At 39.3% G+C, this 14,625-nt stretch overlaps 2 protein-coding genes across 2 annotated transcripts; both read left to right on the forward strand.

Annotated features, from left to right (window-relative positions):
• The first annotated feature begins 1,657 nt into the window (after nt 1-1,657).
• On the forward strand, nt 1,658-2,143 carry LOC138884004 (uncharacterized). Its single transcript, XM_070164740.1, has one exon. The coding sequence runs from the start codon at nt 1,658-1,660 to the stop codon at nt 2,141-2,143; it is 486 nt and encodes a 161-aa protein (XP_070020841.1).
• Nucleotides 2,144-8,718: 6,575 nt separating this feature from the next.
• On the forward strand, nt 8,719-13,446 carry LOC104237997 (protein RER1B-like). Its single transcript, XM_009792253.2, has 4 exons — nt 8,719-8,950; nt 10,129-10,498; nt 12,828-13,008; nt 13,128-13,446. The coding sequence occupies exons 2-4, from the start codon at nt 10,149-10,151 to the stop codon at nt 13,176-13,178; spliced, it is 582 nt and encodes a 193-aa protein (XP_009790555.1). The 5' UTR covers nt 8,719-8,950; nt 10,129-10,148; the 3' UTR covers nt 13,179-13,446.
• The last annotated feature ends 1,179 nt before the right edge of the window (nt 13,447-14,625 follow it).

Consider the following 14,625-nt stretch of genomic DNA (forward strand, 5'->3'; position numbering starts at 1 on the left):
GTGCCTTATAAATCTGACTCGTGTGCTGAAACGGTGTATCGAGACTAACCTGGTTTTTAATTAGGAGAAGTGTCATTTCATGGTACAAAAGGGTATAGTCTTGGGGCACCGGGTGTCAAGCAAAGGAATTGAGGTGGATCGTGCTAAAGTGGATGTGATAGCAAAGCTCCCCATTCCAACTTTAGTCAAGGCAATTAGGAACTTCCTCGGGCATGCCGGTTTCTACCAGAGATTTATAAGAGACTTCTCAAAAATTGCCAATCCTCTCTGTAAGTTGTTAGAAAAAGATCACCCTTTCTTGTTTTCTGATGATTGCAGGGTAGCATTCGAGGAGCTGAAAAAGAGGCTAGTCACAGCACCCATCATTGTTGCCCCCGACTGGGAGGAACCATTCGAACTCATGTGTGATACCAGTGACTACGCAGTGGGGGCAGCGCTGGGATAGTGGAAAGACAAGCTAATGTATCCAATCTACTATGCTAGTAGAACGCTGAGTGGAGCCCAACTGAACTACACGGTGACTAAGAAGGAGATGTTGGTTGTGGTGTTTGCTTTCGACAAGTTCAGATCATCCCTGATTGGCTCTAAGGTAATTGTATACACTGATCATGCAGCTCTCAGGTACTTTATTAAGAAGAAGGAGTCTAAGCCACGCCTGATTTGTTAGGTACTGCTACTGCAAGAATTCAACCTTGAAATTCGCGACCGTAAGGGCACAAAAAACCAAGTCGCTGACCATCTATCGTGACTTGAGGGAGCTGAAAACTCAGTCGAGGTTGAAGATATTCTGGAAACCTTTCCAGACGAGTAGCTGCTTGCTACTAGCCTCGGGGAAGTGCCATGGTATGCAGACTATGCAAATTATCTGGCTAGTGGTATAGCTCCCCATGACCTTTCATTTGTACAAAAGAAAAAGTTTTATCGTGATTGTCGCATGTATTATTGGGATGAACTTTATCTGTTTAGAATATGTGTTGACAATATGATCCAGAGATGTGTCCCCAAGATAGAACAATCTTCTGTTTTGCAGGCTTATAACGCATCGACGTATGGAGGACATTTTGGAGGGGTCAGGACAGCTGCAAAAGTGCTAGAGGCTAGATTCTTTTGGCCAACAGTGTTTAAAGATGCACACCAATGAGTGAAGGGATGCAATGAATGTCAGCGAACCGAGAACATTTTTCGTCGCCATGAGATGCCCATGAACCCGATTCAAGAGGTGGAAGTGTTCGATGCTTGGGGGATTGACTTCATAGGACCCTTCGTCAGCTCCTTTGTCAATAAGTACATACTTGTTGCTATGGATTACGTGTCCAAATGGGTAGAAGCTGCAACGTTGCCCACTAATGATGCAAGAGTGGTGGTGGGGTTTTTTAAGAAGAACATATTCACCCATTTTGGGACCCCGAGAGCGATTATCAGTGACGGAGGCACCCACTTCTGTAATAGAGCCTTCGAGAAGTTGCTAGCAAAGTATGATGTACGCCACAAAGTGGCTACCCCTTATCACCCGCAGACCAGTGGATAGGTGGAAGTGTCTAATAGAGAGATAAAGAGTGTACTGACCAAAACTCTAAACGCCACAAGAACTGATTGGGCAAAAAGGCTAGATGATGCACTTTGGGCTTATAGAACTGCTTTTAAAACACCAATTAGTATGTCCCCATATAAGTTGGTATTTGGGAAGGCCTGTCACTTGCTAGTAGAACTTGAACATAAGGCTTTGTGGGCACTGAAACAGCTGAACCTAGACATTGAGGCTGCGGGCACAACGAGAATCACTGAATTGCATGAGTTTGACGAGTTCCGACATCTTGCTTTTGAAAGCACAAGGTTGTACAAGAAAATAATGAAGAAGTTGCATAACCAGAACATTGTTGAGCGAGATTTCAAACCCGGAGACATGGTATTGCTCTATAACTCAAGATTACAGTTGTTCCCTAGTAAGCTTAAGTCACGATGGTCTGGTCCATTTCGAGTGGTTAAAGTATTTCCTTCAGGGGCTGTAGAGATTGCCTCAAAGAAAGACTCTCATAGGTTTAGAGTCAATGGGCAGAGGTTGAAGCTATACATAGGCATTAAAGAACCAAAGGAAGTGTCAGAGATCCACTTGACGGAACCTCAGAGGTCGAGCGAGCCTTAAATGTGCTTGTCTGCATCGTGCCGCGATGTTAAATCAGGCGCTACATGGGAGGCAACCCATTGAATTGTTGTAATCATCGTGCCAAGACATTAACTAAGGAACTGGTTGGGAGGCAACCCAACAATAGAAGTAATTGTTAATTATGAGTTTTTAGGACGTACTAACCAATGCAAGTGACAATGGGCGGGTGATAAGGCCATTGAAAGTGGTAAGAACAGGTGCAAAACATGGAAAAAATTTCGCCCAGGAGCGCGGCCGCGCATATGGGCAAACATTCTGCCTGGGCTTAAAAAAAATATTAGCGCGCCTGCACTCGTGAACACGCTACTGGCCGCACTACTAGCGCGATCGCGCTAGTGGACGCGCATATTGCGTTGTGTTCTGCCTGGGCTAGCGCGGACGTGCTCGTACCGCGCTACGACCGCGCTAGTTCCGCCCAAAATCTGACGAGTTTTGTGATATATTTTCTGAATAATTTTTTTATGTTAATTTTTCCTTTTTTTCCCTTAGTCTAAATTAACCCCCTCATCTAATAACCCTCCCCCCTCTTTATTTCCAACCCAACGCCCAGCTTCTTCAAAATAACCCAACACCATAAATCAGAAAACACATAAACCTCCCCCTTCTCCTTCAACTCCCAGCTTTTTCAAAATTCCTACCCCTATTTTCCCCAAGTCTCAAGCACACTCCCCTCTCTTCTTCTTTGCTTCTCCTAACAATCTCCCACTACAAGTATGCCTTCTAGGTACCATTTTGTTCTTTTTTTTTCCTTTTCTTTGATTTTCGTTTTATTTTTTTATTTTTATTTTTGTTGTTCTTGCCTTTGTTTAGTTAAATTTTGTAGTAGATGTTGTTGTAACTATGGATGGAATGGTTAGTAGAGTTAGAGCGTGAATTAGTTGTGCTTGTGGGTACATTATGGTGGTTTTGGGGTGGTCAAATGCTTTGAATGGGTTGTGAGTGCCGAATGCCCACAAGGTGTTTGTAGAAAGGCCTCAATGAACGTAATTATGTAGTGGTGACCACTTATGTGTGTGAAGTCTGAGTAACCACATTGTGTCACAATTTTGTGTTGGGTTGTGCTAATGTGCTCCCGTTTTTCAGGTACTATGGCTCCATCTTGGAAATGCCGCGCCACAGGTGCCTCTTCTAGTATCCAAGCTGGCTCGTCCAGGACGCGCGGGGAAACCTCTGCCAGCCCCTTTGATAGCAACAAATTTGTCTCTGCCAAGGCTCAGGACTGCTTTGCGAATAAGGCCTCTAAAAAGTCGATTCCGGAGAGGGGTATTAACATAGGATCGGTCCAGCTACATTGCCCTCACATGTACACAAAGCTAGTGAGGCGGGGGTTGCAAACTTTCATTAACGATCCGGGCAAGGGCGATGTAATGGTTGTTAGAGAGTTTTATGCCAATGTGAAGGAGCATGACAGTGGCGTAGTCACAATGCGCCGAAAGGCGGTGAATGCCTCTATTGAGGCGATACGGACGGCATACCAGCTGCCCCCTCCTGTGGATCATTATGATGACTATTATGAGGGGTATGGCCAAGGACACACACAGTGGGAGAGGTTCTTTGAAACGATCTGTGTACCGGGGAAGGAGGTGGTTTGGATGAAATATGGTGAGTAGTTTCACTCCTCGGCACTAACCTTTGAAGGGAATTGCTGATTGTATCTTATCAACAACCATCTTATTCCATCCTCCAACACTATGAAGGTAAATGGGCCCCGAGCAGCTTTGATTTGGTGCTTCATCAATGGTCACAACTTCGATGTGGCTAGATTGATGCATGAGGAAATGTTCATCCGCTGTCCAGTCAAAAGGTATGGGTTCTTTTTACCTTTTTTGGTTACTAAGCTTTGCATGGAAGCTCGGGTGCCCGAAAATCTAGCTGTGGATGGGCTAGTACCAAAAGATCGCAAGTTTCGGGCTGACAAGGTAACCACAGGTAAAGAGCCGGCAGTAGCAGGTGAGGAGGATATTAGTGGATTTGATGACTCGGAGGAAGATGCGGCGGAGCAGGAGGACGTGGGGGTAGAACCACAGACCCATTAGCACAGTGCAGTAGCTACAACACCATCAGGGACTGCAATATCTTCTGGAGCTACCCGGTTGTCCCGTTTCACCGCTTTGGAGCAGGAGGTGGCTGGGTTGCATACCTCAGTCACTGATTTAGGTGCCCGCATAGACGCGGTGGCTAACCGGTAGGTGAAGTCGGAGAAGAAATTCTTAGGCTGGCTGAGAGCTCTGGGTAGTGCGTGCAATGTGAACCCATACACCGTCTCCGATCAGGAGTGATATTTCAGGGAAGTTCCTTTACTTCACTGTTCTTTAAATTTTTATGACATGAGGACATGCATACATTTTAAGTGTGGGGTGAGGGATACTTCAATGTAAGTATGTAATTGTACAAATTGACTGTTTGATGTTTCTTTGGTTTACTTTGATTGTTTTTGGTGTTTTGAGTAATAGTTTCATTAGGTAAGTTTAAAGTAGGTAAGTGACTTGTCCCGACGACAGATCTCTTTCGGCGAGGTTCTTGAGGGACTAAGTCGGAAAAAAAGGAAATATGGAGACTCTCCTAATGACGGATCCTTTAGACAATTTTCTTGAGGGAAGCAAGTCTAGAGAAAAGACAAAAAAAAAAAAGATTTTTTAGGTAGTGTAGTAACTCCCCCTTGGTTTTTCTTTGGGCCACGATTCTTTTCCAAGGGTTTAGCTTGAACCGGGTGTAGGTAATTTTTGTTAGTTTGTTTTTTTAGTTTTTTGTTAGGATTAATGGGCTACGAGCTAAAATCAAAATACAAACCCTTGGCGTTGCTACACCTGAACACAATAGACACTAGAATGTAACGCTTAGTCTTAGTGGTTGATTCTTGCTAAAGTGTCTTAAACTGTATGTTTGTCACTGACTTGAATACTCAGAAGAGAGTGTCTTGATAAACCAATCTGGAATGAGTCATATGCCATGCGTGTGTGAGTTTTACTGTATTCCATGATTCACATTTGATGCCTAGAACTTGCCCCGTGTGTTTACAAAGCGAAATAGTAGTTTTATTCAGTCTTAGAAGTGATATAGGCATTTCTTTGTTGAGCCAAACAAATAAAGTAAACCCACCTAACTGTAATACATCTTAGTTAACCCCGTTGAGCCTATAAGCCTGTTTTTTTGGCAACCACAATGCGAACCTTACCCAATTGTTGAATAGCCTTCTATTTGAACCCTTTTACCTCTCATAAGCACTTGAATAGGGTTGAAATTATGCAAAAGCAAAATTGTGGGGTGGTGGTTTGGTTTTTGAGTGGAACCGTTGAAATAGAGAGAAGGTGAAGTGTTTGGAAAAGGAAAAGAATGAGCGCCACTTAGGAAAAAAAAAGAAAGAGTAAATGTAGTAATCGATAAGTGGTGGTTTTTTACAATTGCACCTAATGGATGGGGTTGTTGTAAATAAAAAGTGGTGGAGTGTTTGGTTGACATAAGTATGGTTTTGAATGTTCATGTAATTGTATTAAAAGTACTTAGGGAGATTAGTCACTATATCCAAATATATCCTACCCGTCCCTTAGCCTACATTACAACCAAGTGAAGTCCTATTGATCTTAGACTGAGTGGGCTCGATTAGTAGAGTAGTACACTACGGGCAAGCCTATGGTGCATCTTTGTGGCATGTGAATGTTCTTTTTGAGAGTGAGTGAATTTTTTCTGTCTAAGTTCCTAATTGTTCTATATATCATTATATGTGGAACTACTCTCTGATGTGATGTGAGGGCATGTGATTCATGAAGGAAAGGCAAGTCTTGACTTCTGTGTAGAATAATTTGAGTAAGTATGAATAATGCACAACACGTGAGAGTCGATTTTTGAGGCGAAGGTTGTTCACTACTAGGCGTAACTTATGTGATTTGTTCTTGGTATGATGCGTTAGGGAATAATGCTTAGTGAAGGAACCCTTATAGAGTGTGGTGGATTGCTCGAGGATTATCAATGATTTAAGTGTGGGGTGTTGATAATAGGCTAGATTTATGTAATTTGGCGATTGCTTATGCCCCAGCTTGATTATATTTTACTGCTATAATATAGTTAAATGATGTTAAATTGGATCTAATTGTGAATGTCACACGTTGCAGGAGTGCATAGCATGTATGAGGACTTAAAACTATGGTTGGAGCTAAATTGAAGCAAGAAAAGCCCCTTGGAGCTGAGTACGTGGGAAGACGAGAGAAAGAATTGATGAAATGAAGACCTGGACTAGCGCGTCCAGTAGTGTGACCGCGCTAGCCCAGATGGTCGAGGTGGAATGATAGGGCATATGTGCGGTCATTAGCGCGAACGCGCTAGCCCAGTTCCGGAAAAGTAAATTTCAGGGGTAAAATTGGACGTTTGGGGGCAAATCCACTTAACCTATAGAAGGTCTAGCTCGCCCAAGAGATCATTATCAAGGTTTTCATAGCTTAGTTCAAGAAAAGGAGAGGCAAGAGGCAAGGAGGATAATTCAACATCGAGTTCTTCCTTTCCTCCTTTTGTTTTTATGATTTGTGATGAATTTGAATATTGTTATGATGAACCATAGTATGAGTAGCTAAATATTTAGTCTAAGGTTTTGATGGAACCTGTTGAAGGATAAACTTTTTGTTATGTTAATATAGTTTGCCTGATTTAATCTCTATTTGTTCAACTATGTGTTTGTTGTAGTTAATTGACAAGATCCTCAATTAGCTGTGCTTATTTAGTGTGCATAACTCGGGAGAGAGTGCATATTTAGGTAATTGTTGAACAACACCACTCCCAAAGTATATGAGAGATCAATAACTGCGGATTTAAAGGCGGGATTAGGGATAACGAAGACTTGTGTGCAATCTAAAGTGAGTTGTAATAAACAAAGCCAGCTAACGTATCTCAGGAGAGTGCGTCTAGTAAATTATCGTGATTACTCGGGAGAGATTTACGGTAATAGGAGTGCTCATGATTGATAGAGATGATTTGGTGATTCTATGTGAAGCATAACCGGAAGGGATTCCATCAATAGGGGAAATCATAACCTTAGAACCTTCTCTTAATTATTTACAACTCAATCATAGTTAGTTTTCAGTTGCTTAGTTACATTCATTTGTAGTTAGTAGAAATACCCTCAATTGTTATTTACAACGTTTGGAAAGTTGATTCTGTGGAATTTAGTAAGTTTAATGAGAAATAATTGATAGGTTAATTCCTTGTGGGTTCGACTCTAGGCTAAATACTTAGATTATATTTGCAACGTCCGCGTGTCCTTTTTATAAGGCATAGTTGGACGTAATCAGCTATGATGACCAAATAGTATAGCAGAGGATATTTTTAAACCCCTTTTAATAGTATAGGAATATATTTGACCCTTCATTATTTTTTTTGGATAAACAAAAGGGAAAAGGCCAAAATTATCCCTATACTATCGAAAATTAGTCACGTTTATACCCGTTTCTACTTTCGGTCCAAATATAGGCCTGCCGTTAAGAAAGTAGACAATATCGTCCCTAACGCTAACGGCTTCCCATGACTCAACAACTAAAATGACACGGTGGACTCCATGGCACTATTTATTTTTCATATGTAATACTCAGTAAATAACTAAACCCATTAAAATTAGTCTTCTTCTTATCTAACAATATACCACCATTGTTGCAAATTCAAGGTTCTTGTTCTATTCCTCAAAATTATTTCATAAATTTTCATCATTACCGATCAGTGTTCGAACCACCACTCCAGCCGTCTTCCACCAAGAAAATACCCCACCTTCTCTCCACCTAGAAAATCATCAGCAATCACTTATTGGGAATACCCACCAAAAAGCTTCACTAGAAACCATCTCTTTAAACACTACCAGTCACTCATCAAAAAATCACCTCTCTTTTCTTCCATCTCTCGCTTCTCTTTACTGGTCATAACTACCCAGTAACACTCCTTTTCCACAAAAAGAAGAAGAGCTAGATCCAGAAGAAAGAAATCCTCCATAAAAACCTATTTACGGGTGACCTCCTGTTTCTCTTTAAAATTCCACCCAATGAAAAAATCTTTTTTTGCTAAAAAATTTCTTTACGGCTTGAACATATCAGAACCAGTCTTGACGGAACAATCTTTTTCGCAAACAAAGAAGAATCAATAGGGTGAGAATCATTTCGGAAATTTTTGATCTGTTTTGGACTGAATAAAACAAAGAATCTGACATTGAAATGCTGAAACTATTCAAAGCTGCAACTTGTTATTTAAATTAGAATTGGTTAAATCTTGCGCCTTGAATCTGGAAAGTTAGAGAAGGAGAAGACTAATTTTAGTAGGTTTAGTTATTTATTATTACAGATGGAAAATAAATAGTGACATGGAGTCCACCGTGTCATTTTAGTTGCTGAGTCATGGGCAACCGTTAGGGTTAGGGACGATTTTGTCTACTTTCTTAACGGCAGGCCTATATTTGGACCGAAAGTAGAAACGAGTATAAACGTAATTAGTTTTTGATAGTATAGGAACAATTTTAGTCTTTTCCCCTAAACAAAAAGTGAAAGTGTGTTATATAGAGTAAAACAAAAATAGTAGTAATTTATTTAACTCTATTTTACAACTTCACGCAAAAGAAAAATAAGAAGGGGAGAAGAGAACTGACACGAGAAAATGGATTAAATAGTACAAAGGAGCAAGGCATATTCTATTTTCAGTCGTCACCAACAAAGAGTAGAAACAGAGAAATCTCTGCGCTCGTCGGGCAGCTATTAAGATCCAATCGTATCTTCGCTCCTCCAAAAATTCAGTCTCTTCACTTCTCTACTGTCAGTAAAGGTTAGAATCGTCTTTTTTGCCGCCTTCTCTCCTTTTATCTAACCCCAATTTTATTTATCTTTAGTCTTTGTTTCTATCTGTATTGCAAAACCCTAATTCGAACACACACACACACATTGATATTTTGCTGTATCATTTTTTACTCTGAAGATTCCGTAATTTGCCTTAAAGTATAAATTATTTAGTGTTCGAATGAAATAGAGTTCCTGAATAGAGTGGGATGTATACAAAAGATTCATACAGTTGACCCCGACTGATTAGGAATTGAGGTGTAGTTAGTTTTTGTATATTTTCACTATATTGATTGTGTTTCTAATGTCTGATTGGCCCGTTTCATATTTGATTCTAGTTGATGCTGTATATAGAATTTTTCAATTGTTTGAAACTATCGTTGTGTTTAGTGTGCTCTGGAAAAATGGATAACTGATATATGCATTGTGCTCGAGTTTATTTGGTTTTTTGAAGTATTTCAATTCCTCCAATTCCTCCTGAGCAAAGGACATGTTTTATGGTAACTTTCTTTTTTTCAAAATAAATTTCCAGAGCGAGGGGCGGGGTTATGTATTGCCCCGGGGGGGGGGGGAGAGGTCTATGGTGAAAATTGAGTGCTGCCCCTGAGTTTTGGTAGTGTGGAGATTGTGGTTCTACGGTACTAAGTGGGGATTCAAATGATTTGTATCTGAGACTGCACATTGCTTCATTTTCTTGACTTCCGTTTTCAGCAATCATCACATGGAGGGTGAATGTGTTCTAGTTGAATTCAGCAATCATCTCTTGTTGTATGGTCAATTCGATCAACTACGCCCGTTCTGCTTGGACGTAGTTGGCTTCTACATCCATTCTGCTTTATCTAGGTCCAATTTCTTTCCAACACAAATAAAGTGGAAATTTGGTCTTTTTGGAGGGGTTCGTAACTTGCAAACAGTTGAATGTGCTGACTGTCATTTTCTGTAAAATGAGTGCCCATGACAGTGAGCAGTATATGCTTTCAGCTATTTCTTAACTTCCCATATTTAAGTTCCTTTTTTTTTTCATAGCAGTAACAGAATTAAGACTCCTATCTCCTTTGTTTCGTCCTTTGGCAGTGAGTCCACTATGCTTGAGAATGTATTTCTAGTTGTTTGTAAGATGATGCTTTGCCCTCGTTGATCTTATCCCATTGTTATATGCATTTCAAGGATTGTCAAGTTGAATTTTTATGGAGGGTGTTGGAGATGGTGGTGCATCAGCAGCTGCAGCATTGAACCAACGGAGGCTTGAACTTTCAAAACTTTTCCAGTACTACTTAGATAAAACCACTCCTCATGCACTCTATAGGTGGATTGGAACTGTTGGCCTAGCATTGCTTTATGCTCTTCGGGTTTATTATGTTCAAGGATTCTACGTTGTTACATATGGTTTGGGCATCTACATACTCAATCTGCTGATTGGTTTCCTATCACCTCTTGTTGATCCTGAGCTGGAACCTTCTGATGGGGCTATGTTGCCAACTAAAGGTTCAGATGAGTTCAAGCCTTTTATTCGTCGTCTTCCGGAGTTCAAATTCTGGTAATAGTTCTTGGTGTACATATGTGCTTTTTAAATGGAGAAAAAGTTGTCATATTTTTTCTGTATTCTTCTTTTGAATTGATAGCTTGGAGTATTCTTCTAATCAGAATTTGCTCAGTTTGCTTTATCTGCTGTTTCGATTGGTCTTCCTTTTCCTGATAAATTAAGAGTAATGAATAGCCGTGTTAGAAATTTCTGGCATGTGTGTTTTAACATTAGAAACTTTTGAGTTGGTATGTCTTGTGTAAAGGTAACAGATTTCATTGTTTATTTTCATTTCCATTGGAATTTAGCATGGCCATATATTCAAGTGTTCTTTACTGTTATAGTGTTACCTGGTACAAGTGAACATTAAATTGTATCGGTTAGGAAGCATTACGGTTCTTGGTATTTGATTCAATCCTATTATTCATCTTTCTTGGTATTAATACAAGAAGAAATCTTAATAAGAAATTAAATTACCTTGAGAAAATCAAGAGTTCAATCAAGAACAAAGGAAAATGATTTTTCCTTTCTTAATAATGTCAAAGTAATCATCAAAATTTGTGAAAAACAAGTCTAAGAGCTATATTTATAGTAGGGCTAATATCGGGCAAAAACAAAAAGACCATGAAATAAAACTTCCAAATTGACGTCGAGCTACCACGTGAGCCTACATGGTGCCGCACGAGCTGCAGGTCTTCCACCACGTCACTGCACGAACTCGATTAGTCTGTGGTCCTTGCTCTTTTTTTCATCCCTCTGAGGCTTTGTTATTCGGATGTAGCTCAATCAACTTCTCTTGAAGCGCTTTAGCATGTGACCTTGTCAAAGCCTTATAGGACATTGAGATAACTACCTAGCAACTTCTCCACTCACTTGAGGGCTTCCTAGGATACAATTGAGAGGGGTTACATAAAGGGATTGAAGGTAGACAACGTAGAAGAATATGTATGACCATATCATTGTGACAACTTTAATTTTGTTTGGTCTGTAGAATTAGATAACCTTGAGTGTAGTGGGAGCTTAATGCATTCAATTGCCATTTTAACATGTTTTGGTAGTGTAAAAGAAGCCACTATTATGTAATAGCAAGGATAACTGGTTAAATGATTGTGGTTGAGCCATACAACAATTTCGTATATACTTTTGACACTGTTTTGGTGTGCTATTAATAGGAGTGCTTTGGCTTATTATAAAAAGGTAGTGCTTTGGCTTATTATAAAAAGGTACTTAGTAATATCTGCACTAAGAAGATCCTTGACACAGTTGAACCAGAGATCCATCTGCCTTTTGTGTACAAGTACCTTAAAGAAAAAGATTTCCATTTCTTCTGCGAAAGTGGATGGACTATGAGCTTTGCTTTTGTGTCCCATAAGATTTGGGCTTTTTAGGAAGCCGAAGGAAATTGGTTTTAGAATCCCCTTTTTAGATGGTGAATGTATTATGGACTTATTAGGGGAACATGTATCAAGCTCATGATGCCTTGGACTCTTCTATTTCCTTTTTATACCTTATGCTATAATCTTTTGCTGTTACTCTTCTTCTTTGTGGTGCTGCTTCACAAAGTTTTCAGTCACCTTTCCAGAATCAACAATTTGGGTTGTTGTTTCTTCTATAATTTACTCAAAGCTCCACCTTGTTAGAATAACAAGTTGGGTTGTTGTTTCTTCTATAGTTTTCTGATATCATCACGTATCTCTTTCTTTTCTTTTTCAACATCAGCTGCAATTGTCAGTCAACTATAGACTACATGAACACTAAGCTGACGGGAAATTATGGGCCACCCTTGGAAAGGAAAAATGTTTGCTAAAGCTTTCACCATTTATTTTCGTTTGTGCATGCAATTCCTGTTAAACATTATGGTGTTGCATAATGTGGATTTACACCTTTTAGTGGGATGATGCTTTGCACGTGAACAACTGGAATCGAAAGGAGGAGAATTATTTCTTAAGTTCCACGGAATCCTTTTTGTCCTTTCCTGATATTTTGTGTTAGGGGTGGGGAATGATGAGCTTGGCAAGAGGAAGATCAAATTTCTAACCTCCAGATTACTATATATTTATTGGTTGTCTCCTTTCATAGGATAAACATATAGGAATATAGTTTTTCTTTCAATATTTAAATGTTATAGAGCTCACTCAGGCTTTTCGCTTTTAGGAATTCTATTTTTTAACAAGATGGAGTAGCATTTTGGTGCTTTTGCCACTTGATGGGACTGTTCTGCATTTTACATTCTGTAGTGGAGATAGCATGGGTTCTGATGCATCTATTTCAGGCTGTTTACTACTACTTTTTTTTAACTTTGGGCGTTGCTACAATGTCTACTCTCTTTTTCTGTTTTCTTCAGGTATGCCATAACAAAGGCTTTCTGTGTGGCATTTGTCATGACTTTCTTCTCCATATTTGATGTTCCTGTATTCTGGCCTATACTGTTGTGCTATTGGGTTGTCCTTTTCATCCTTACAATGAGGCGGCAAATTACGCACATGATCAGATACAAATACATCCCATTCAACCTTGGAAAGCAGGTGAACTCAATAGCAAATGAGTTCTTTTTGTATATTTTTCCAAATAGTGTTCTTGCTGTCAATGTTACTAGTCTCACTTGGTGAGAGTATATAAAGACTCCTTTTTGTTATTGTAACAGAAGTACTCAGGGAAAAGGCCATCAGGAAGTGGCAGCAGCACAAGGGATTGAACTGATTGTGTTTTAGACCAAATGGAGGAGGAAAGAGGAGATAGTCGAAAGTGCAAAGAAAAGAAAAAATATATGGAATTGCTACATATTTTTTAGTTAAATGGGATTTGTACTTGCATAAACTCTAACCTGAATACGGAGTCTGAAAATTTAGTTCCTTAGTGACCTTCCATTATTAAATTTCCAGCTTTGTGTTCATCTTTGCTGACAACAACAACAACAACAACAAGATGTTCTGTTTATATACCAGTGATCATCTTTGCTGAAATTTTATAAGTTTGGGACGTATAAAACGAATGTTCTGCTCTGGTTGCAAATTGCAACAGAAGACAGGAAAAAAAATGGCAAAGGATCTCTTTTGCATTAGTTTAATTATCCCCACAGATAAAACTGTGTATAAAAACACAGGCATGAAGAAACTAGGCAATCAGCCCGTAAAGCAGTTATATTTTGCAATCATATATTGTCTTCCTGGTTCTCAATAGTCAATTTGTCTAGTATCGTAGTTATTATTTTTTTCTTCTTCCCTAAATTAAGTCACCTCCTCTAATTTAATATTATTACAAGCACCTTTTAATTGAAAAATAGAACAAAATCAGCATGTACTAATACAAATGAAAGTAGATATAATCACAAATTTGTGTTGCCTGACCTAGAAACGCCATAAAATGAACCCGAAAGTCATAGCGGAGCGATGAGTATTGGTCACTAGGCCGTTTCCTATGGACCTACAATAATTCAGGCCAATCAAAGTCCGTCAATAAACACAAAATGTGGATATAATTATAATGTATGATCCCAAACCACAAAAGATGAACCTGAAAGTAATGGCGAAGTGATGTGTATGGTCACTTGACCATTTCCTATGGACCTACGGAATTTCATATCAATCAGAGTCCGTCAAAAAGATTCTACAAAATCTACATGTACTGATGGACATCAAAAAGTGGATATAATCACAAATTCGTATTGCGTGATCCCGAATCTCCATGAAATGAACCCAAAACGCCAACAAGCAACGTTAGTCATGGAAAACTATGAGTATTGGTCACTAGGTCATTTTTTATGGACCTACAAAATTTCAGGCAAATGGGAGTCCGTCAAAAAAATTCTATAAAATCAACATGTACATATACACGAAAAAGTGAATATAATTTTAAATTTATGTTGCTTGACCCTGAAACGCCATAAATTAAACACGAAAGTCATGGCGACGCAATGCGTATTGGCCACTAAACCGTTTCTTGTGGACCTATAAAATTTTAGGCCAATCGGAGCTTGTTAGAAAAATTCTACAAAGTCCACATGTACTAATATATACGAAAAAGTAAATATACTCATAAATTCGTGTTGTATGACTCCGAAATACCATAAAATAAACCTGAAAGTCATATCAAAACGATACGTATTGGTCACTAGGCCGTTTTCTATGGACCTACAGAATTTT

Source organism: Nicotiana sylvestris, chromosome 12 (genome assembly GCF_000393655.2).
Source record: "Nicotiana sylvestris chromosome 12, ASM39365v2, whole genome shotgun sequence".
Classification (NCBI taxonomy): Eukaryota; Viridiplantae; Streptophyta; class Magnoliopsida; order Solanales; family Solanaceae; genus Nicotiana; species Nicotiana sylvestris.